At 39.7% G+C, this 25830-nt stretch overlaps 1 protein-coding gene and 1 long non-coding RNA gene across 2 annotated transcripts; both read left to right on the plus strand.

Moving 5' to 3' along the window:
- The first annotated feature begins 1610 nt into the window (after nucleotides 1–1610).
- Nucleotides 1611–7362, plus strand: LOC117529059. Its single transcript, XR_004565927.1, has 4 exons — nucleotides 1611–1703; nucleotides 1918–2029; nucleotides 2124–2210; nucleotides 7311–7362. It is a non-coding gene; the product is annotated as an uncharacterized LOC117529059 (long non-coding RNA).
- Nucleotides 7363–7419: 57 nt separating this feature from the next.
- LOC117503996 (CTD small phosphatase-like protein 2) lies at nucleotides 7420–19341 on the plus strand. The gene is made up of 5 exons (XM_034163337.1): nucleotides 7420–7444; nucleotides 7500–7578; nucleotides 7786–7912; nucleotides 13906–14001; nucleotides 16608–19341. The coding sequence occupies exons 1-5, from the start codon at nucleotides 7420–7422 to the stop codon at nucleotides 16671–16673; spliced, it is 393 nt and encodes a 130-aa protein (XP_034019228.1). The 3' UTR covers nucleotides 16674–19341.
- The last annotated feature ends 6489 nt before the right edge of the window (nucleotides 19342–25830 follow it).

Here is a 25830-nt window from a genome sequence, read left to right on the forward strand (position 1 = left end):
TAATTCCGAGTGGACAGCGTTTGGAGCTGTGCCAAAGGAATGGAGGACGATTCTCGTTTGTTGACTGCAACAAGACATGAGTCCCAGATAGCGACTTTAATACACACAAAAGTGACTCATGATATTTTAATGGCTTTGAGAGGGGTTAAGAAGCGGGCTTACCACTTCTGAAGAAACGAATCAAAGAGCCACGAGCCATTGAATTGAAGCATTGTTTCATTGATTCACGCTTCAAACTGGAGTCGCGCTCCAGAAACGGTTGATTACACGGTCCAAAATTATATTGTAACGGGCCGTAACGCAGTTTGCACTAGCTAGAACCCTGCAAATGTCTCTTCTTGTTTTCTTTCTCGCTGACTTACAGGGTTTTTTCACAGTACGGAAACAAGTAAATTGGAATTTTGAACAGAACAGTTGGGACCAGATCAGATCACACAAACAAAATGGTTCCTTTTTGTTCTTTTGCCTCTAAAGCAACCCTACATTAAATTCCAGATAGTAGGATCTAAGTTAACAACTGACAGTTGGTTCATTGTTTTTGTTTTTGTTGCGCTGGCAATAAAACATGTTTCAAACATGCAAATCTTCAAAAATAACTTCTGTGTAATGTGTACTTATAAGGTTTAAGTGTTGCCTGATGGGATGGGCCAGTTACTGGTTTCATGTGTACATCAGCTTGAAAGTGGCAATGATTTGTTCTTCTGTGGTAGGAGCCACATGGACCGGTCAGTGAGCTTTGCAGAGGTAAAACCTATGCTTTATGATTTAAGGAATGTGCATATATTTCTGTTGAAAGAGAAGAGCAAGAAAAAGACTGCATTTCAGTGGAGGAAAGCCACCTAATATGCATAGGGGGCTAATAACTTTGCTTTTATCTGTAACTGCACACACACGCATACCCACACACATAACTGCACAGTCGTAGACACACACACACACTAACAGAAGTTTCAGGCAGGAGGAGAACAGTGAAAGCACGTAGCACCTATTTCCATACATTTATGATCCCGGGTCCAGTGGACCAGAACAACCCGTGAGGGTGTGAAGTGGGTGGTTAGTGAAAATGTGTTCTCTTTTATTGTTCTTGACACAAGATCAGCCAAGACCAGTGAGTCTGAGGTTAAAAAAAAAAAAAAAATTAATCATATCATTTTTATGTCCCACTGGCCTGAAGGGGGATTATGTCATAGGGATTTCCGTGTGTCTCTTTGTCCCTCTGTCCGTCTGTCCCAAAAAGGGTATAAGAATTCTGAAATCAGCTTCTCTTACATTTTTATTAGGAGGAATTTTGTGAAACTTGTAAGACGCATATTATCATATTGTTTGAGTTGGCCCCATTTTGGCAGAGTTATAGCCCTTGATTAAGAATCCCAGACACTGCCAGTTTCATTAAATCGGCTATCACATACCTTGAAATGTTATCAGAATGTAGCAAGCACTTGTACCAAAGCAGCATTTGCCAGCGGGGGATATTGTGGTCTCAGAGCACTCGTGTTCTTACAGTAAAAATTGAAAAGGGGTTACACACACCCAAACACTGTACAAGGGCTAAAAAATGTTTGTGGAACATATTTGTCTTATTTGATTATTTATTTATTTTGTGCAAGCTCCGGGCTCCAGTCCAGATATGACGTATGTGGACTCTCCTCCACCTCGGTGCCACCAGAAGCATCCTATGATGAAGACTGGGAGGTCTTTGACCCGTGAGTAAAACTCATTGGAGGGGAAAAAAGATGACCAAACTTGCATCATGAGCAGTGAGAGAGGGTTGCTGAGATCCGTTAGTCTGCAGACCAAGTTGTATTATTTGACAGATAGCTTTAGTTTTATTTCAGCTTAATTTAAAATGTTGGAATTACAATGTGGTTCATACTAATGAATTAATTTTACTACATAATGTGTTGTGTTGATTGGTAGGTATTTTTTCATCAAGCATGTGCCTCCACTGACTGAAGAGCAACTCACGCGTAAGCCAGCGTTGCCCCTAAAGACGCGCAGTACACCAGAATTCTCTCTTGTACTTGACCTGGTCAGTTTTTATAACAGTAACTTAGGCTCATTTGAATTGTAGTTACGACAGATCTATATTTAGAATGTCCTTTTAACTTCCTTTTGTTTGTTAGGATGAGACCCTCGTGCACTGCAGTTTAAATGAGCTGGAGGACGCAGCACTTACCTTCCCTGTCCTTTTCCAAGATGTCATTTACCAGGTATTATTCTCTTCTGTTTTTCCCATGTACATCCACTAGAGGGGGCTAAATCCACTCTTAAAAGAGCAATGTAAATTGTTTATCCCATTGGGAGGATTGCATCCCAATGGGAGGAGCAGTTCATAAATCAGTGTTATGTACACAGAAAATAGTTCTTATATAATGAACTGATGCTCATCTAACAGTAAAGTCTGCTCACTGTCGCACTGATGGTTGCCCCACCTGCAACAAGAACCCAGACTGTAGATTTTATGCCTAAATATCACTTAGTGCAATAATACGGCCTCTATTGATAGATCGTTTTCCAGATTTGGAATATTAATGCTCAAATCCAAGGCATTTTACCTCACAAACAGGCTGCATTATGCAGCCTCCCACAGGATAACACAAGAAAATTGCTGGGGACTTCAAGTGAACAAACCTCATGTCTGTTTTTCCCAGATTCTACCAACTTGTTCAGTATATGACTTGGGCAGATGAACATTTTGTCCTGTGTTTACTCAGATGTCAAAGATGCTTACATGGACTTGCCCTGTTTCCATCTTGGGCTGTCACAGCAACTCTTCTTGCTTCTGCTCCCTTGCTTACAGTATGGTTTGTCATGCTAATAAACAGTCTGAGGAATATATTTGTCCATCAACCAGATCTGGAGGACAAATCTTCATCTGTGCTCTCCAACATTAATTACTGTGTGGACAGTGTAACTGTTACCTGGAAAAGTTAACATATGTACCCAAATCAGAAGCCATGAATGACCAGAGAAGTGAAAGAACTGCTCAGAATACATGACACCACTGTCAAGTCTGAAGACATTGTTGTCTATAGTGTTTTTGGAACCTATCTGAAGAGAAATACCGGGACCACAAAATAGAATTACAAACTTCAGAGGAGAACTTCAATCATTCTGTAGCACAGTGGATATGACAAGGCATTCAGTACATCACAGACTACAAAAGGAAAAATGGCACACAACCTGTACCTACCAGCAATGTTACCAACTGAGCTGAAGAACATCTTTGCTCGGTTTGACAAAAATAACAATGAACTCTCAGACAGTATTGCATTGTCTGGTGAGTCACAGGCTGTTGTGTAACGCAAGAAATAAGACGCATGCTGTGCAGCTTCAATGCTACAAAGACATCTAGACCTAAAAGAGTAGAAGAAGGTGTACTTTAATATCAGCTCCCCATACATTGCCCATATGCCCCCCAGACCCCCTGCAAATTTCTTCAGATTTCACAATTTTCATTTCACAGCCCTGTATTATAGCTGATATTGGAGCTGATATGACACACACATATACACTCTGCGCGCGTGAAGAAACTGCACCTTAAGCGAGGGAAAAGGTAACTTATGGCACTATAGGGGAGGGAATCAAGTCGGCACGAGCTCTGCTATGATTGGTTGCCTCTGGAGAGCGAGGTTTGATTGACAGCCCTCTTTGACACGGAAATCAGTCACACACAATGGCATTAAGCGATTATCACCTCATTTCTGCTTAAAACTTCACTCCAGTCATCATCTATCTCAGTGACAGATCTCTGAAGCTTCTGTAGAACAATCTTTTCCACGTGCTTTGAGCGATAGAGTACAAATCCCCTCGCAGCACCTTTTCGCTCACTCGAGGAGCAGTTTCCTCACACGCGCAGACATAATTTGCGTGCGCGCAATATCTATGCGTGTGAAATTATATAATTCACCCAAACGCATTTTTTTTACGTGAGTGTGGTTTTGGCGCTGATCTGACACCATAGTGCGCTCTCTTCCTTTCTCTTTCTATCTCGCTCTCTCGGCGAGGAGGTGCGGTGGAATTGTTTGATGTCCTCGCACACAAACAGTGAGGAAATATGACCTCATGCTTTCAGACCACAGCAGACGACACTCAAATCCGGCATATATGTTGATAAACCAGGGAACTCGTACTGCTCAGTGCAGATCTTCATGGAAATTTGATATCATCTGTCCATTAGCCATATTCACAGGAAACTGGTGAATTTGCCAAGTGACAAAATATTTACATATACAGTGAGGAAAATAAGTATTTGAATACCCTGCGATTTTGCACGTTTACCCACTTACAAATCATGGAGGGGTCTGAAATTTTCATCTTAGGTGCACGTCCACTGTGAGAGACAATCTAAAAAAAAATGCGGAAATCACAATGTATGATTTTTTTAAATAATTTATTTGTATGTTACTTCTGCAAATAAGTATTTGAACACCTGTGAAAATCAGTGTTAATATTTGGTACAGTAGCCTTTGTTTGCAATTACAGGGTCAAATGTTTCCTGTAGTTTTCCACCAGGATTGCACACACTGCAGCAGGGATTTTGGTCCACTCCTCCATACAGATCTTCTCCAAATCTGAGGGAAGGAGGTTGTTTGCCAAAATCTTGCAATACATGACCCCATCCATCCTCCCTTCAATACAGTGCAGTCATCCTGTCCCCTTTGCAGAAGAGCCCCCAGAGTATGATGTTTCCAACCCCATGCTTCACGGTTGGGATGGTTTTCTTGTGGTTGTTATCATCCTCTAAACATGGTAAGTGGAGTTGATTCCATAAAGCTCTATTCTGGTCTCATCTGACCACATGACCTTCTCCCATGCCTCCTCTGGATCATCCAGATGGTCACTGGGTGAACGTCAAACAGGCTTGGACATGTTGCCTGCTTGAGCAGGGGGACCTTGCTGCCCTGCAGGGTTTAAACCATGACAGCATCATGTGTTACTATGTGCATCTTTGTGACTTGTGGTTCCCAGCTCTCTTCAGGTCATGACCAGGGTCCTCCTGTGTAGTTACTGAACTTTGCTCAGAGTCATCTCCTTACCCCACAAAGTGAGAATCTTGCATGGAATCCAGACCGAGGGAGATTGACAGTCATCTTGTGTTTCTTCTCCACTTTCTAATAAATAATCATAACAGTTGTTGTCTCTTACCAAGCTGCTGGCCTGTTGTCCTGTAGTCCATCCCAGCCTTTGTGCAGGTCTACAGTTTTGTCCCTGGTGTCCTTAGACGCTCTTGGTCTTAAGCTATGGTGACAGGTTGGAGTGTGATTGATTGAGTGTGTGAACAGGTGTCTTTTATACAAGTAACAAGTTCAAACAGGTGCAATTAATACAGGTAAAGCGTGCAGAATAAGAGGGCTTCTACAGAAAAAATTAACAGGTCTGTGTGAGCCAGAATTCTTGCTGCTTGGTAGGGGATCAAATACTTATTTGCAGCAGTAACATACAAATAATTATTAAAAAATCATACATTGTGATTTCCAGATTTTTTTTTTTTTTAAGATTATGTCTCTCACAGTGGACATGCCCCTAAGATACAATTTCAGACCCCTCCATAATTTCTAAGTGGGAGAATTGCAAAAATCGCAGGGTGTTCAATACTATTTTCCTCACTGTATAACCAATCATTTGCTCTGTCATTCAGTGTGACATAGCCTTTACTGCTAATACATTCCAGTAAAAGAACAGAGGCAGCATTTCCTTCACGTGACTATTTTTTGCGATTGTTTTTTTATTATTATTTATTTTATTTTATTTTTTTTATCTGTAAAATGAATGGAGGGAATTTTTTTTTTTTTCTTTTCACTTGCCATTTTCAGTACCAAACTTGTGAGTGTGTTGTGACAAGTGACAAAGTTTTTTATTCGGCACACAAAATATTCAAATAGAAAAAAAAAAAAAACAATTCCACAAACAAACACAGACAAAACTAGTGAGTCCGAAAGGGTGTGGGCTGAAGCAAAGCTTATTAGCGCCCACCCCTGCTAGTACAAGTCCAACAATTCTAATCAGTCATATTTACATAAATACAAATTCACTACTACATGTCGACACACAGACATACACATCAATATACTATTCACTTATAATTATATTTATATAGTACCAGATCACAAGAAAGTCGAATCAAGGCACTTACGCCAGTAGGACTAACCTTACCAACCCCCAGAGCGAGCACTAGGCAACTGTGGTGAGGAAAAACCTCCCTATAAGGAGAAACCTCAAGCAGACCAGGCTCTTGGGGGTGACCCTCTGCTTGGGCTGTGCCATATAACCTATATACATACGTATATACTTTACAAACATAAATATATACACTGTCCACTTATATAATTCTACATATATATCTACCATAGCATATACATACACACACATTCAAATATACAATAAGTCCCACTATATAAATTGAACATTCCATAAATCAAATTATATTTGCTTCTTTATGATACTAGACATGATGTTCTTTTGAGTAGTTTCTTAAATCTTACTAAATGGTACTACTCATTTAACCCTCTGTTGAACATTTGTTCATTTCCTCACCCCAAACCACAGACACACAAAAACCCTTTACATTGTTCTTACCGGTTGTTTCATAAAAATTGCTCACCTCTTAAACTATATCTGGATTCCCTCATCGGAACCAGTGTCACACTGTATTGAAACTAAAGTGATTATTTTTAGTGATTAGACTGCATAGTAGGGATGTGAATCGTTCAACAACTCACGATTCAATTCAATTCCGATTCTTGGGGTGACGATTCGATTCAGAATCGATTTTCGATTCAAAGAGCTCTGCAGAAATAGTTATATTACTTAAAAATGTTTATGTTTAAGAAAATGCAGCTTTACAAGGTTAATCAAGTGATTCTAGATGTAAATTTACTTATCTGCTTTGCCTCGTTCGGAGTTGGCCGGCAGTTTTAGTGACGCGCTGGTCAGTAGTCGGCAGAGGACCGCTGCTCCCCTCTTTTAGTCCGGGTGATGACGTAGCATGTGGGCTTGCGGATTTGAAGTGTTTCCGAAGTACATGACTTTCATTTTAGCAGATTTTGCACACTGCATAAGTCCTGTCAAGCTCCTTCTTATGCAGCCAAATAATAAATCCAAAATGCGCCCAAACATTTGCCTTCAGCAAAGACAGTGCTGGCTGAATTAGCTCTTCATTCCACCATGCTAAGCTACAGCCACTGAACTCTGCAGGCTCATGAATGTTTGAAGCACGCAGTTGTGAACAATGACAATGAAGATCTTGAATTTAATTTGGAATGAACTGTGACAGGTGTTAAACTATTTACTGCTTTGTCTCTTTGCAGGTGTATGTGCGACTAAGGCCGTTCTTTAGAGAATTCTTAGAACGCATGTCACCAATCTATGAGGTAAATATAATCTACACCAGTATACACTGTTTTTCTGTTTGCATTGATGGAGATACTTGCTCCAAAGACTAGTTGTTCTGAGCTGTGGTGGTGGTGAAAACTAACTTTGATTTTATTCTGTTCCAGATTATTCTTTTACAGCCTCTAAAAAGGTGTATGCAGACAAGTTGCTCAACATCTTGGATCCCAAGAAGCAGCTAGTTAGGTATGCAGTGTTGTGAGTTCTAATCACACAACAAACTTAGATGTTGCTGGAAGTCAGATTGAAAACTAGACACAGCTGAAGAAAGATTGTAAGCCACTGGTTTGGCTTGCTGCTAAGGTGTTCTTTTTTCTTAATTATTGATTGCTGAGATCTTGAGTTACTTTTTTCCGCCCTCTTCCACACTTCTGCTTCCTCACATAACTACAGGCACAGGTTGTTTCGGGAGCATTGTGTCTGTGTCCAAGGAAATTACATCAAGGACCTCAATATCTTAGGAAGAGATCTGTCAAAAACCATCATCATCGACAATTCACCACAAGCCTTTGCATATCAGGTGAACACTTTGTACATTTGGTTATCCATTAGTGTGTGTGATATTAGAAGTTCCTGTTTTGCTTAGTCACTACGGGGATCAGTTATGGATCAGTATGGAGATTGGCACAAGTTTTGTGCCGTGTACTTTTTTTTTTTTTTTTTTTTTAACACCAGATGTACAAGAAGAAGGACACGTGGGCAAGTTGTAAGCAGGTTCACTGTTGGTGTACAGACAGACGTGGGCAAACAGTTTGAGACAAGAGAAGCCAAGGTTAATGTAAATTAAATGAATACAAATGATCCTAGAGCTTCTTCACCCTGTTGTCGGCCTACGAGTGTCACTGTTATGCAGTTCTGCACAAATAATCTTTGTCATAACTGGCTTGGATCTATTCCCTTGTGACAAGCTCTTTAAGAAACCAAGAAAATAACTTTTATTTTTTTTTACTGGTGAATAGCCCCACACATTGTTTTTATGAACAAGTGATAGGACAAGTCATTGGGTGTGATGGCTCAGTGGTTAGAGCACTGGCCTTCTGTGCAGAAGGCCGCCGGACTGGCAGCGATTGCCCCCTGCTGCCCACCCCAGGGATACCACACTAATACAAGGGGAACATACCCAAACTCAGCATGCTGTGGCCCCGCACGTGCAGTTCTCACAAGCACATCCCTGAAGCTCAGTTTAAAAAAAAATAAATAAAGTATGGGACTCACCCTTAACTTTGCCTTAAATCGTCCAGGTCATGTTTAAATGGGATCTACTTTATTCAGTAGCCACTGATGGAGGGGGAAAGGTGCAATAGTCAACTCTGAAATCATAACACCTTTAAAGTGTGTATTTTTTTCCTAATGTGCATAGAAACATCTCAGACCAAACGTGTAGTTTAGTGTAGGTGTAGTGTGTGTATATACCCACCAGGGTATATACACACACTACACCGTAGGAGGCATTGACCTTTTCAAGATGGCGCCGGCATGCTTGGCACGCCGTCTTGTACTGGCGATAGTTTGAAAATAAACTGCGGTGGATTCGGTGGAGGCATATCGTAATAGTGGAACTTATTTTTCCCCTCTGCTGGCTAATGTTCCTTGCGTACCTGTCGCGCACCGGCATCTTACCTGTCAAACGAAAGAAGAGACGTCGAGGGAAGCGTGGGGGGTACTCTTGTCAAGCTGAAGCTTTGGCTGACACATTCTGCAGATTTGTACAATATCCCCATTGAATATATGGACTGTTTTCGTCGTTTCACGTCGTGCCGCGCCTTGAACTTTTCTGGCGCCTGGCTGGTTCACTGTGGTTCCTCCGCTTGATGTGGAGCCCTGGACACTACGTATCACCAAGCCACGTCGAGCTGAAGTCTCTCAGGCATAAACCACGCCAACCTCCGAGGCCCTTAGCGAGGTAGCTTCGGAGGCTAATACCCAGATAATCAACTGTGCGCTAGTTAATGCGTGTTCCGTGATGAACAAGACTTTCATTTTGCAGGATTTTTTCTCCACACACTTTTTGGATATTTGTTTGTGACTGAGACTTGGATCTCTGCGGGTGAGTCCTCAGCTTTTGTTGACCTGGTTCCTTCGAACTGCTCATTCATTAATGTTCCAAGAAGCAGTGGTGGGGGTGGGTGCATTGCTACTATTTTCAGAGACAGTTTGGCATATACAAGTATTGTGCCTGGATGTTTTTCGTTATTTGAATATGCTGCTTTGAACTGGGACACCGCAATCCTGTGTTGTGCGCACTTATCTATCGCCCACCCAAGCACAACAAAGATTTTTTTAAAGGATTTCTCTGACTTGCTTGCAGCTGTTATTCCACAGGATGGTCGAATCTTACTTCTGGGGGATTTTAATGTCATGTTTGCTGTCCGTCCAAGCCTTTGGCTACTGAGTTTTTAGGATTGATTGATACATTTAATTTATGCAACATGTTACTGAAGCAACGCACATATTTGGTCATAGGTTGGACTTGCTTTTAACTAATGGTTTTGATGTCAGTAATGTTCAGCTTTTGGATGCAGTGTTCTCTGATCACCGTCCGGTGTTGTTTAATTTTAGTTTGGACAGCAGTAATAAACCCAGTGTTTCTGCATGCTATCAGCGGCAACTGAGGCCAGAAGCGGGAGATCATTTCTCCTCCCTTTTTGTTGCCTCAAAAAACAATGTAGCTGTCACATGCCAAGACACAGAACAATTGCATCTACTTTTCTTTTGGCATGCAATACCATTATGAACACTATTGCTCCACTCAAGCTATGCGCCCTAAACCCAGGCAGGAGCCCTGGTTGAATGAAACTGTGCGACAGGCCAGACGTGAGTGTAGGAGGGCGGAGCGCAAATGGAAGAAAGATGGACTGACCATCTCCTATGAAATTCTTAAAAAAAGTTGGAGAAAATTCCAAAATATGGTCAGGTCTGAAAAGGCAAAATACTTTTCCAATCTAATTTCTGATAACTGGGACAAACCTTGTGTTCTTTTTAAAACTATTGGATCTTTGTTAAACCCTGGCCAATCCACCACTTTGAAAGCAACTCAAGTTGTTTGTAATCGCTTTTTAAATTTCTTTTGTGATAAGGTCGCCAGTATTAGGGTTGGGATGACTGTCACTTCGGTTAGTTCAGTCATGGCTCACCCTGTTCTGCTGTGTTAGACCGGTTTGAACCTGTGTTATTTTCAGATTTATCAAATATTGTTAAATCTCAAACCTTCATTTGTCCCTCAGACTGTATCCCCCCACGACTCTTTAAAGAGGTTGTGAGGAACTATCGGCCCTGATGTTGTTTTGGTCAACAGCAGCCTTATTTCAGGAAAAGTTCCTGCGTTTTGTAAGCAGGCTGTAGTTGAGCCTCTTTTAAAGAAAGCGAGTCTTGATAACTCTGTTATCTCTAATTATAGGTCCATATCTAAGCTTCCTTTTATTTCAAAGATTTTGGAAAAAGCTGTTCTTGTACAACTACAAGAGTTTTTAGAAACGAACAACATTTTAGACAGTTTTCAGTCAGGTTATAAATTATTTCACGGCACGGAGTCTGCACTTTTAAGGTTTTTAATGACCTGTTGTTAATCACTGATTCTGGTGATTCTGCCGTTTTGGTGCTTTTAGACTTGACTGCTGCCTTTGACACAGTTGACCATGCAACTCTTTTATCTCTTCTTGAGAACTGTGTGGGTGTCGGGGGACAGCCTTGGACTTGTTCCACTCTTACCTTACAGGCCATTCATTTACTGTCAGGCTGGGGGATTCCACCTCGTCTTCTGTTCCTCTGAACTGTGGAGTCCCCCAGGGTTCTATTCTTGGGCCTATTCTCTTCACCCTATACCTTCTCCCGTTAGGTCAGGTGTTTAGAAAACATGGCATATCTTATCATCTTTATGCAGATGATACTCAAATTTACTTGCCTATTAAGAAGAACTCTAGCAGCCCCCTGACACCCTTGCTTGTGTGCCTGGAAGACGTCAAGGCTTGGTTGGCTCAAACTTTTCTTAGCTTAAATGAGAACAAAACCGAGGTGATTGTGTTTGGGCCCAGTGTTGGTTCCACAGCTTGATTAGACCTGGGCCCTCTCAGTCAACACATGAAGCCCACAGCCACCAACCTTGGCGTCATTATGGACTCTGATCTTAAACTGGACAGACAGGTCAAGGCGATTGTTAATCCAGCTTTTATCAGCTTCGTCTTTTAACCAAAATTAAATTAATTTTATCCTTTTCTGACTTGGAGCGCGTCATACAAGCTTTTATTTCTTCACACCTGGACTACTGCAATTCACTTTTTTTTTGAATTAATCATAATACACTTCACAAATTGCAGTTAGTCCAGAATGCTGCTGCACGCCTCTTAACTGGGAGCAAAAAACATGAACATATTACACCCATTCTTGCGTCTTTGCACTGGCTCCCTGTTAATTTTAGAATTGATTTTAAAATTTTATTATTTGTTTTTAAAGCTTTAAATGGACTGGCCCCACAGTATATTGTAGACCTCCTCCAAATTTACTCCCCAGCACGTGCTCTGAGGTCTGAGGGCCAGCTCCAGCTTGTGGTGCCTAGGACGAGACTTAAGACCAGGGGGAACAGGGCCTTTTCTGTGGCTGGACCCAGACTCTGGAACGCTCTGCCTCTCCACGTTCGAACAGCCCCCACAGTGGAGTGTTTTAAGTCTCGTCTGAAGACCCACTTTTATTCTCTGGCTTTTAGCTCTGCATGAGTTGTATGGTCCTCTGTTGTCTTTGGCCCAGTGTTTTATTTATTTATTGTTTTATTGTTTTTATGTTTATTTATTTATTAGTATCTGAGTGGGTTTATTGTTTTGTATAGTTGTTTAATCATTTTTATGTGCAGCACCTTGGAAACTGTTCTGTTGTTTAAATGTGCTATATAAATAAAGTGGATTGGATTGGATTGGACCACCGCATTTGCTATTAACATTACCATGGAGTAATGGTTGTCTATTTAGTTAGATTTTGAAGGAACATTATTACTTAAGCATGGTAAGAATGCACAGAGGCAACAGATTACACTGCATGGATGGTTTAATATAAAAATAATGAAGGTTTATGAGTGCAGTGGTAAGAACATTTTCATGAGTTGAAAGATGGAACATGCCATTCAACGAGGGTGTTAGAGTTGAATGGCATGCTCCATCTTTCAACTCATGAAGGGACAAATATTGAATGTCACGTAACGTAGACTTTACCAATCAAATGACAAGGATCTATTAAGTATCGTATAAATCATTTTTACATATGTTCTTATTTGTGTCTAGTAGGGGTGTCACAGTACACAGAAGTCACAGTTTGGTTCATATTAGACATCATGATTCGGTATGAGTTTGGTTTTTACATACCGTGGATTTAATCAGTGAGCAGCTGAGAACTGCTGTCTGCCACCAACGCTGGGACAAAGTGTAAATGTAAACTTTCTTTTTTCATTAAGTGTTAAGAAATTGGATTTCACCTCTTATCATTCATGTTGCGATGAATTTACTGTGCAGCGCCTTGTTTTGTTTTTGTCACGCATTGTGTGGAGCCAAACTGTCTTCAAAATTTTGTCAGTTGAACTTTTGGTTTTTGTGCAAATGACAGCATCTTATAAAACCGCACTCTGTACAGATTTTAAATCATTGTATGCAGTGTGGCTATTTGGTGAACATCTGATCTGTGCAACTTTACACTAATTCATACAAAATGATAACTTTTGTTATACGCTGGTTGTGTTTTCTGTCTAAACTCAAAAGCTGACTGACTTCATTCGTGGACAGTGATTCAACACAAATGCCCATCAGTACACTTTCGCTTTTAGATTCATGTTTCGGAAGAAAAAGGTAAATTAACCAATTCCATTTATGCTTCCAAAGCTTCTGGGTTAAATAATCCATTTTCTGGCTTCAACTGACTGTTTTCCTCTGTTTGATTTAGACACAGCAGGCTGGAGGATAACCACGCCTCCTGCACACATCATGAAACTAGAGTGACACACAGTCTATGGAAATGAGCTGAAATGTCTGTGACTTATGGAAACAAATAAGCATGTGTGTATAATCACTGTGCAGTCGTACTGTGTATTCTGCGCACAGTTCGGTTCACCAAACTCTTGCATGTGTACTGTACAGTTCATTACAAATATATGCATTGTGACACCCCTAGTGTATAGCAATATATTCAAACCAAGACACCTGCCCCTGAAGAGCATCTTTTGATACTATACTGAGTTCCATATGAATCTGCATGTTGATTTGGCACTATTTTTACACTGGATGACTTTTCTGAAGCAATTTCAGGTAAAAAAGAACCGGGGGCTGTCTCTTTGCGAGGCACTGTGTCACTGTGCCCATACAGTGGGTCCATTCATTATTTTATTTATTGTCCACAGTAATCTGTGTCATTTTAGCACCACGTTTTTGAAGTGTTTTTTTTTTTCTTCATATTAAAGTTCTGAGAATATATGTAGCCTTTTCCACCATTTTGAAATGGTGATTTACTTTGTGTATTGAAGCTGACATCTCTCCTCAGTTGTCCAATGGAATTCCTATAGAGAGCTGGTTCATGGACAAGAATGATAATGAGCTGTTGAAGCTGGTGCCCTTTCTGGAGAAGCTGGTCGAGATGGTAAAGTGGTCCTACTTTTTTATTTATTTGTCCTTTTCCTGTAGATAGTCTTCCATTGTAGATTTTTGGTCCCAATTTCTGTCCCAATTCCAAAAATGAGGAAATTGGGCCTGATTTATTAAAATTGTTCTGCAACACTATTTTTGCCACAAATTACCAGTTTTCAGGCCCTGATTGGGTAGCCAATTCTTTCTGTCTCTTTTTTCCCCCCCTCCCCTCTTCACCAAAATTGCCGCTTGGTGTCAGATATCTGCAATGGGAAGATGCCATAATATAGGTTAAAGTTCTTAGGCTGTTATAAGACTGCATTGGCCTGAATATAAGACGACCCCAGTTTTGACGAACTGACTTTTTCAAGACATATTTTTGGAATAATATTTTTCAGGGGTGTGATTGCTCAATGGTTAGAGCACTAGTTTGCTTTGCAGAAGGCAGCCAGTTCAAGTCCTTTTTGAGAATGGTGCGTGATGCCTCCCTGTTACCTGCACAGCCCTAAAATGGGAACCTGACTGATAGTTTGGGAAGGTACAAGGCAGTGTTGGTGCAGCGTAGCTAAAAATTTCCATAACAATTGTGCATTTTGTGATAAAAGCATAGAATTTGGCACACATATTCTAAATTAATGTTTCTTTTCAGATATGGAGACATCCTAGAGCTGACCTGTAATCACCTCTAAAGAATTACACTGTATCAAAATTAAAAAATGTGTCAGTCATGTTGAACACTATACCACATTATTTGTCTGAGCATAAAGATTCCAAAAAGGTATAGTTTGGACTGTTTGTGACTGAATGTTCTGGAGTTATGGGGTAAAAACAACAAAAATGGTGACCGGTCGGTTTCAGTTTGTCCAGGGGTCAAAAGTTAAAGTTGCTCCAATTTTGGTTTAAAAAAAAATGATGCAAATTATTGGTTGAGTTAATAGCATTTTACAAAGGAATAATTTGCCTCATCTGTCATGCTTAGTTCTCATGTTACGGTGTACAGTGGTGGACACAGCTAACCAAAAAGTTAGCTTCGATAACAGATAATCAGCTAACTGAAAGTTACCTTTTATGAAGCTAAACCGATAAACCACCCAAAAACGTATCGGAAGCTACAGCTAACCGATAACTTTCAGTATTGTCTCCGATACACTTGCAACTAACAAGCTGAATCGTTTCTGGTAGTGTCAAAGACAACCACAGATCCAAATAATAAATCAGCATTTCTGTCTTTGTGCATCCTGCCCACTGCTGGAAGCTCCTGTTTATTACATAGCTTGCAGCAGTGACAAGCTGAGAGGAGCAGCAAATATATATATATATATATATATATATATATATATATATATATATATATATATTACATTACTCTGGAACAAAGAGGAGAGTCAGTGTTTGACAAAAGCAAGACGTCAAAGAACAAACATGAAGCATTGCAGCTCACAATGATTCCAATTTAAAATAATGGAGAAGCAACCTGAGCTTCTGGCATTTTTACATAAAACAAACAATAACAACGTCAATAAACCCAGAGAATATATTCACCAGAGTTTTAGGCACAATATACAAAGGGTTTAATGCTGTTGTCTGTGTGGAGCCTGATCAGAGTGTCTCAAATGCATTTCTTCTGTTGTGAATGTGCTGAGATTACCCATAAAGCACTGGGCACAGCATGTCCACACTAAAACCTACAAAATTAGTGCATTACTTTAAAACTAAACATATCTGATATTTTCACTTTATAAAACTTCAGATGTGATGTTAATTTAAATAACTTGTCCAAAATTAGTTTAAAAATTTTAACCATAAGTTAAAACTGTATGCCTCTGGATGACTTGAGTGACATTGCCAGCAAACTAGTATGGGGTCAAAGAAATTAGTTTTTTTTTTAGTTTTTTGTTTTTTTTCCCCTGCAGAGGATAGCGCAGTTTCTTCTGAAACTAGTTCTCCTCTGTTTGCAGAGGATAGAACTGTCCATCTACTACACTCAAATCTTTGATGTCAGGCTTTATAAATGTTAGCGGTCTAAAAATTATCGGTCCAAAGTTCATCGGAAGATAATTAGCCTGCTGATGGTTATCAAAATTATCTGAAAAGATAATTAGCGGATTAGCGGAACTGTGCCCACCACTGACGGTGTAACATATGTCATAGAATTCAATGGATGTCAAACTTGTTTGACCTTTACTTTGGAGACCAACGTTCAACACAGTCAAAACTATTCCATTTTTTAATCCATGGTGCTGAGCTTCAGAAGAGAAGCGCAGCACCATGAGTACACATAATGCCAGACAGGGTGACTTTCAGCTGAGGCTGGCTAATGTGTGTCATTGTAAAAAAAAATAAATAAATAAATAATCAAGATTCAAATACAACCAGAGGAGCATGGTAATTTAAAGTGTGTTTGTCACCACCTAATGTGGATGTATAAGACATGTAAAAATCTAGTTGGCCCCATACGTTTCAGATGTATTTCCAAGAAAGGGGGGGGGGCAACTTGCATTCAGGCCAATACGGTGTATATCATTTTATGATGGAGATTGTTAGCCTTTTTGTAAGTCTAACCTAATTCAGTCTTTTAATCTGTTTTTGTCATGGCTGTCCTGGCTGCTGGATCATCAGAATGAGGATGTGCGGCCGCACGTTCGAGAGAGATTTCGGCTGCATGACATGTTGCCCCCTGACTGAGCGTGGCTTTTGTTATTCAGACTGGGACAACATGAAGACTGATGTTTAAAAAGAGGGGGGGGGGGGGGAAAACACCTCTTTGGATGACAAATGACAACATTGCCATTACTGTTAAAATTTTAGCCTTTTTTAATTTTGCTTTTAGTCCCACTTTTAAAAAAAAAATAAAATAATTTAAAAAGAAATACATTTTTGAAGATCTGGGTGAAATTTTGTAAATGTCAACTTGGATAGACAAAAATAACACACTATGAACAAGCCCAGGTAGACCCCCTCTTTTTTTTTTTTTTTTTGACTGGCTCAAGCTGTGGAGCTGGAATGTTTTGTTTCAAAGTAAATTAAAAAGTCCTGATGCTGTCTTGGTGGATTTGGACATTTGACCTGGGAAGGAGGAGATTTCCAGCACCAATGACTCTGAACTCAAACCAACCGCTGGTGCTCACCCCGTTGACACTGACTATTGTTGACACTCTGTGGCTCAAGACCCATATCAGCAGGAACGGCCGGCTTCCCAGTCAGTCTGTGCATGTGTGTCTGTTTACCGCCAGTCCTCCCACACATATATGCGCACACACCACTGTGGTGTTTAACAAACCTATAAATTGTAGCCTTTAAAAACATATGCATTCCTGTGTAGCTGAGGCAATTTCCTATTGTTAGTCGTTTTTGTCTGGTAAAACTGGTGTTTCACTCTTTCTAAAACAAGTCGTGTTTTCAAATTATTTTGCTAAGATGTGCTAAAAGGGTAATTTCAGTCTACGCTGTGCTTATTTTTCTCTTCTTCCAGTTGAACATGAGTCAGGCACATAAATGGTTACAGCCCACTGCATAATCAAATGTCATTAATCAAGGACTTTAAATGTAGTTGCTCTAATAAGAGGTTTCAGTCTGTGTTGGCTACAATATGGACATATTATGTCTTCAGTTTAATCTTAGGATGATCAATCTTGTAAATTTGACATTGTATTGGTTTGAGGGCATTCATTTTCAGAGTGGTGCGCATCAAAGTTATGCTTTCTTCAGGAGTATTTCATTTGTCTAACATCAGTATTGTCTTTACTTCCAAGTATTCTGGCTAAATCTGTGCTGTTTCTTTTAGTTGCTTGTAATCTAATGGCTATCTTGGTAGCACTGGAATATGACAAATGTAGCACGTCTCTGCCAGTGTATTGTGAAGTCTGCTGATGGTAGTAATCCACAGCCAAAGCCTGTACCAGCCACATCTGGCACCAGCGTCATAGTTTTATCATCACAGTGATGTGTTCTGCCTGTTGTCTCTCCTGTGCTTTTTTTTTTTTTTTTTGGAACCTTGTAAGGGTATTATGTTTAACATGGCTTCTGTGTTTGTGTTTAAAAGGGGGAAAACTGAATGTTTTTCTGCGTGGGTTCAGCCTGTACACTCATGCCCAACTGACAGTTCTGTTGTTTTAACTTAAATTCTTAAGTAGTTAAAACAGTAGGCAGGCAGCATTATACGATGCATGTTGTGTTGGTTGTATTGCAAGTTAAAACCCAGAACCAACTCCTTGGGCTTGTTCATGTTTTTCTACTTTATGACATAATTATATGAAAGAATATATAAAGCACAAAATGATAGCATAAGTATTTTGAAAAAGAACTACATCTTCACTTTTATAGGAAGTTAAAATGGGCACAAGAAGACTTTCATGTCACTAAAGAGCTATTGAAGGTCATTTAATGCAATCATTAGGAACTCTAAATGTCTGTTAGCATGCATGAAAGTAGCTGGGGAAAGCCCGTGAGACTGGCTGTGATGGGAGAGACTGCATATGACACCGTTTGTCTGAGGCTTCACCAGTAACAGCATCATGGTAGAGTGGCACTCTTTAAAAAAAAAAAAAAATTTACCCACTTTATATTTCAACTCTTAATAGGGCTAAAATACAAACTCTTTAATGTCTAAATATTGAGGGCTAAGTTTGCCACTTGGGGGAGATGTACCTAAATTTTAGTCATTCTTAACAGTGCTTTTCTGTCATGCTTATGAACTTGTGACTCATGAAGCAACGGGCAAAAAGTTGTCCAAGCTGCAGTTTCTTCGGTCACTTGGAGTTGTGGGCATTTTTTTACATCTTCCCTCGCTAGTCTTCTAAAACACCAAGTAGTTGATCACTTGATCAAGTATTTTAAAATTATACAAAGAAGCCTTAACTTTTTTGATTTGATGTATTTAAAAAAAATATACAAGTCCAAGGGGTTGTCAGTACTTTGTACGCAATGTACATCTGTGACACAAGTCCATCTTCAGGTTCAGTTTGGCATGTGGTGTCGTCTTTTTCTTTTCTTTTTTTTTTTTGGTTTTTCCATTTGATCAAAATGGCTGTGTGCTTGGGTCATTTCTGGATTGCATGCAGAGTACCATGTGATTCCTGTATTTACTTCAGTAATTCATGCTACGGCGTTTCCTGTGCTCTTAATGCTAATCGTGTAATTATGGAGACAATCGGACCCCAAAGCTCTGCAGATGTGAAGCCCAGAGAACACCCCCTGCCTCCCCACAGTGTGCAGTACGGGTTGCAATTCTGTTGAATTGTACCCCAATAACTTAAAGAAGCTTGCCAGATAAACACTTATGTGCCCTTTCTAAACCCCCCCATGCTCACAGATGTTCAACATCTGCGCCTTTCCCATATTTTAGTAGCACTCCAGAAATTAGAAGTAGTTAGTATTATTGTTGTTACAGGACACAGTGGTGTTTATTCAGTGTAACATACACAGTCAACATCATCATTACTTGGAGATTGACAAAGCACACACACACACCACCACCACCATCCCAGCTGTTTAATGCGATATTGGTTTTGAAAATTAATACTGAATATGAGCTTCAACTGTTGTCTGTTATAATTTGAGGGTGTTTATGCATGAATTGCTGTAATGCCAACAAAATGTGTAATTTAAATGTGAGTACCCTGAAGTTAAAGCTTGTGGTCTTCATTTGAAGCTCATAGATATTAAAATTGAAAACAAAGTCTTTGTCAATGTTCAAATAAGGATACTGGTTGTATGTGTAGACAATGAATGTAAAGTCTACATGGGGAGAAGTCTTGAGGACGTTCTGCCAGGTTCTCACCCACTCGATGAGGACAGGCCTGAGCTTTCTCTGCTAAAATCTGCCATTATTATTATTATTATTGGGGTTTTTTTTGTTTGTTTTTGTTTTGTTTTTTTTGAAGAGGACGCAAGAATAATGTATAAGAGGAAGCGTGTCGAGGTCCTACCATGATCCGACATATCTATGACCTCGCTCCATCCTTACTGCAATATTACATTTTAGTATGCAAGCCTCGCCTCCATAGTGTGACACGGTCTGTGCTCATGGTCCCGCTGGAGTGGTTGCGTGTTAACGGTTAAAGCTTGGTTGGGAAGGATTGGTGGGAAGTGTTGAATACTTTTCACCCACCTCATTTTTATGTGCATTACCAGTTTATTGTACACAGTTGTACAATACATGCAGCTTAATGTTTAAAAAAAAAATCCTTAAAGGAAAACCTTTTGTATTTTTTAATTTCAAAAGGCATGTCGTATCTACTTTTTAAATGTATTAATGAAGAGTTAAATTTACAACTGATGGAGTGTTTTTTTTTTTCTTACAAAAATACCTGTATGTTTAGTTTAGCAAAATGTCACTGAACTGTTATACTTAGCATGTAGAGAATACAGCTTTCTTTGTGGGGAAAGTCCAGAATTAAATTTTAATCATGGCACTTTTTCTACAGGAAAGAGCAATCTTATTTTCTCCCTTAATATTCGTCAAGCCATTTTACTTGCAAAATTGCTATTTGTGCTGAAGATGTATTTAAAATGTTTAAGACATCTTTGTTAGCCACCAGGCTATATGTTATTGTAAAGTGTATATACAGTTACATTGAATTTCTGAAACAAAGTTTTAAAGTTAAAATCCTGGTACATGGTCCTTGTTTTTATTTCTGGTTTTCTGTCTGATAAGGTAAATGCCGAAACCATGGAATGAGTAGTTTTGCTAAACGTTTGACTACAATATATGTGAGGAGTGTTAGGGGTTTTTTTGGAGGGAGGGTGGAGGGTGGTGCTCTTTACCATACGACGTTTTCTCTCCACAAAAAAAGTGAGCTATCTAAATTAAACAACTCATAATTGCAGATATTTACCCACATCAAGTCCGTATGTTTGTCCACCTTTGTGTGAATAGTGCTCTGTGGGCCTTATTCATCTCTATGGTAATTTAGATGCTCATTGATAAATGTATTCACAGTTTGAGTTGTATTAAGCTACAGTGATCTTCAAGGCTTTGTAAATCGCATGCAAACAAACAGCCTAGTTTACACGTTACATGCCCAACTGTGACGATGTTCATATGAGGATGTGTATAGTAGAGAAGCTTGAATCTTCGACTGGACTGGGTTGCTTGACGCGAGGACGTTTTGCTTCAAATCGCAGAAGCTTCCTCAGCTAAAATTCTTGCTCTGGTAGTCTGACTTTTGTCTTGACTCTTGTATAGTATATATAGTATAGTATGTATTGTATACTCTTCTCTACTCTTGTAGAGTCAAGACAGAAGTCAGACTACCACAGAAAGAATTTTAGCTGAGGAAGCTTCTGCGATTTGAAGCAAAACGTCTTCGCGTCTAACAACCTAGTCCAGTCGAAGATTCAAGCTTCTCTACTATGGAAACCACCTGGACAACTGAGAGCCTACACAGAAACATGAGGATTGTGTATGTGACCCAAAATAGGACTTGCTGGTCCTTACTTGAATCTGTCACAATCCAAATTTCAAAGCTGAATATGCAGTAGTAGTTATGGAGTTACGAAAGGAAATACTGTGGACTTGCACCATTGTGGATATTGGCACTGTTTCACCGAATTGATTATCTGTTTACCTGTAGCTTGGCAGTGTCACACATTACAGTCATTATTTCTGTACCTTCAATTTTTATTTATTTATTTTTTGAGTTTTAAATGGATAACTGATGCACCTGCAGTTAAAGTGTATTTTAAAAAGTTAATAAACCTCAAAATCTATAACAGCTTTTATTTCCAATACACACAAATGCATTATGAACACTACACATTCTGTTCCAAATCAAAATATGAACAATTTGTCAAATTTATTACTTGATAGAAAGTGAAGAAAAAGTAATATTAGACGACTTCATTTTTCTTTCTGTGGCCCTTATTTAAAGATGAAGGCAGCAAATGTACATACTGATTGTGCATTTCTCTCTGAAAATCTGACTGGGTTGTTCCAGACATTGTTCAGTACAGCATACTTTGATTAAAAAAAAATTAGTTGGAGAGGCGAAAATATATAAAGAATTGCAGAAAATAATCAGCTGCTCAGCTAAAATCATCTCAAATGTTGTAAAATGGCAACGAAACCAGAAAGACGTGGAACAAAACAGAAAGCCGTGATTTAAATGAGTCAAAGAATAGCCAGAATGATCAGCTCCAAGGTGATCAAAGAAGGTCGAAAGTTACCTGTGAGTACTGTAACAATTAGAAAAATGCCCATTTGAAGCCAAGTTATGGGTAAGAAGCCCCTGAAAAGTCCCATTGTTGGAAAAAATGACATGGTGAAGAAGTTTCAGTTTGGCAGAGAACACATTGACTGGCCTAAAGAGAAACATTTTGTGGACTGATGAAAGTAAGATTGTTCTTTTTGGGTCGAGAGGCCACAGATACAGTTTGTCAGATGATCCCCAAAAACTGAATTCAAGCCACAGTGCACTGTGAAGCATGGTGCAAGCATCATGATATGGGGATGTTTCTCATACTGTGGTTTCGGGCCTATTTATCACATACCACGGATCATGGATCAGTCTGAATATATCAAACATACTTTAAGAGGTCTTGTTAGCTTATGTCGAAGAGGAAATGCCCTTGTAATAGGTTTTTCAACAAGACAATGACCCAAAACACACCAAGTGAGCAGAGTCTTACCTTAATCCAATAGAAAACGTGGGGTGACATCAAAAATGCTGTTTCTGAGGCAAAACCAACAAATGCAAAGGAATTGTGGAATGTAGTCCTATTGGAGGCCGCAGTCTCGTTTGAGGGTGGGCCCTAAGGGGCTAAAATATGACGTAATTGCTCTGCTTCCAGGGGACCAACCACGGCATTTTCAATGGGTTTTTGGCCAAATTACACGCAAAGAAAGTGAAAATGCTAAGAAAAAGTGATGATGTGGTGGGAAAGTGGACATGTGTTGCGGTTTGTTGCGCAGTGGAACTGAGGTTCACCTAAGTGGTCAAATCCTGCAATATCATGCAGGGTTCAAATGAGACTGCGGTACCCTATTGTCCTGGGCTGGAATACCTGTTCACAAGTTGGTTGATTCCATGCAACAAAGGTGTGAAGCAGTTCTCAGAAACAGTGGTCAACTAAATATTAGTTCAGTGATTCACAGGAAAACTAAATCTGAAAGCATTTTTCAGTTTATACAGTAAATGAGTGTGTAAAGAAAATGCAGGCTGTTTTTTTTAAACAGTCTAATATTCCTTTTTCTTCACTTTCTGAAAAGTAATAAATTTGACATTTTTCTTCATGTAGTGTTCCCCATGCATTTGTGTGGATGAAAATGAAAACTATTATATGGAGTCTGAGCTTTATTTGCTCTTTAAAAAACATTGCTATTATTTTGAACACAACGTAAATGTAACAACAGCTTTCAGTGGTATTTGTCGATAGCTTTTATTATGAGAGCCTTTCAGATCTGTCTTTTTGACCATACTTCTATTAAAAATATCAATATTTTTCTACTAAGGATTTAATAGCTTTAAGGGAAATTATAAAGGCATTTATTGTATGGAAGCATAATGAATTTAAATGAGGATAAATCCTTTTTTCTGAATTGAGTTTATCTCAAACTTGTAATTCAGAAAATTAGGACTGTTTTAATGCCCTGCGCGGCGCATATAGCATCCAGGTTGTCCGTCCGTCTGTCCGGCCGCAATTCGTTCGCCACAACGTAGCTCGGCACCTATTGCTCACAGAAACTTCATATTTGGTGGGTACACGCCTCGCAGGAGTACTTCGCATGGGTTTGAAGGGTGGTGACCTTGACCTACTTTTCAAGGTCACCAGTGGTCACAACTGTCAAATCCTTCGCCTGAAATTTGTTCACCGCAGTGTACCTCGGCACCTATTGCTCGCAGAAACTTCATATTTGGTGGGTACATGCCTTGGAGGAGTACTTCACATGGGTTCGAAGGCCAGTGACCTTGACCTACTTTTTAAGGTCACAACTGTCAAATCTTTCGCCGTAACGTAGTTCGGCACCTATTGCTCACAGAAACTTCATATTTGGTGGGTACACGCCTTGGAGGAGTACTTCACATGGGTTTGAAGGCCAGTGACCTTGACCTACTTTTCAAGGTCACCAGTGGTCACAACTGTCAAATCCTTCGCCTGAAATTTGTTCGCCGCAATGTACCTCGGCACCTTTTGCTCGCAGAAACTTCATATTTGGTGGGTACACGCCTTGGAGGAGTACTTCACATGGGTTCGAAGGCCAGTGACCTTGACCTACTTTTTAAGGTCACAACTGTCAAATCCTTCGCCGCAACGTAGTTCGACACCTATTGCTCACAGAAACTTCATATTTGGTGGGTACATGCCTTGGAGGAGTACTTTGCATGGGTTTGAAGGCCAGTGACCTTGACCTACTTTTTAAGGTCACAACTGTCAAATCTTTCGCCGTAACGTAGTTCGGCACCTATTGCTCACAGAAACTTCATATTTGGTGGGTACACGCCTTGGAGGAGTACTTCACATGGGTTTGAAGGCCAGTGACCTTGACCTACTTTTCAAGGTCACCAGTGGTCACAACTGTCAAATCCTTCACCTGAAATTTGTTCGCTGCAATGTACCTCGGCACCTATTGCTCGCAGAAACTTCATATTTGGTGGGTACATACCTTGGAGGAGTACTTCACATGGGTTCGAAGGCCATTGACCTTGACCTACTTTTAAAAAATTACCAGTACTTGCATTTGTTCGAAGGCTACTGATTTTTTATGGTCACTGTTGGCCACATCCTCTAAATAAATATGTCAATCTCCAATTTTTCCACTGTGTATCCCAGTTTATATCAAACACATAAGGGTTCAACCAAATACCTACCCCACACATGTACATGTTACTGCACTTTACATGGAAAATAGTACTGCGCGTAGGGCATTTCGTGACGAATGTCTCCAGTTAATTAATTATTAATTTTTTTAAAATTAATGAAGCAACCAACTTGTTAATTCACAAAAATCAGTTTTTTTTTTCCCTCTCTCTCAAGTGAATGCATGACACTTATGTATATTTAAACTTAGTTATTTTTAAGTACTGCCTGAATTTGGATCATACACTATCTTAAAAGGTTGTGACTAATGTTTGAGTGCAGGTGAACTAATGTATTTTTTGATGCTACTTCATATGCCTTCAGCTTTGCCTCCCTCTGTGGAATCAGGCTGTTGCTGTTACATTCCTTATGTCATCCCAGGTTAAATTAAAACGTCTGTTGAGATTGCTGTACTCAGCATAACAAATCCATCATTACTGAAAAGTCTTTTGTGGAAAAACAGTTGAAGAAATGAGTGGGAGTAGATAGGCCATGGGCCAGCATGGTCCTATTGTTGCTCCCCACCTACCCCACCCCCACCCCCAAAACAGCCCTATCAAATCATGATCTTTTAAGCAAATGGGACATATAAGGGAACAAATGAACAGTGTCTTTATATAGAATCAACCAGGGGCGTCGGACTGGGGGGGGGTAAAGGGTACTATGTACCCAGAGCATGGGGGGGGGAGCGCAAAAAACTGGTGTTAAATACATTTTTGTGTTGCATGTTATTAATGTCCATACAATTCATGTTGTAAAAGAATATAATTAGAATGAATGTATAAATGTTGCGAAACATAATTCTGCTCTAACAATAATATTGAAAGATCTCTGAGGGCCCTTCCCACCCCTGTACAGTTGTACAATGGTTTAGTCCAGGCGCACAGGCGGCACGCTGCCCCCCCCCACACACACACACCCCAAAGCGGATCTGACAGAAAGAGGTGTTTATTAGAGCTGAAACAACTAATTGATTTAATCGTTTATTAAAATAGTTGTCAACTAATTTAGTCATGGATTAGTTGTTAAATGACTTTATTTTACC

This window comes from Thalassophryne amazonica, chromosome 2 (genome assembly GCF_902500255.1).
Source record: "Thalassophryne amazonica chromosome 2, fThaAma1.1, whole genome shotgun sequence".
NCBI lineage: Eukaryota > Metazoa > Chordata > Actinopteri > Batrachoidiformes > Batrachoididae > Thalassophryne > Thalassophryne amazonica.

What these genes read in the sequence shown, in the direction of transcription:
- LOC117503996 (XM_034163337.1), top strand. Translation starts at nt 7,420, where the DNA reads ATGGAGATACTTGCTCCAAAGACTA. An exon ending in CACAAGCCTTTGCATATCAG is followed by an intron (nt 7,913 to 13,905) that starts GTGAACACTTTG and finishes ATCTCTCCTCAG; the next exon opens with TTGTCCAATGGAATTCCTAT. An exon ending in TGGAGAAGCTGGTCGAGATG is followed by an intron (nt 14,002 to 16,607) that starts GTAAAGTGGTCC and finishes CTGGATCATCAG; the next exon opens with AATGAGGATGTGCGGCCGCA.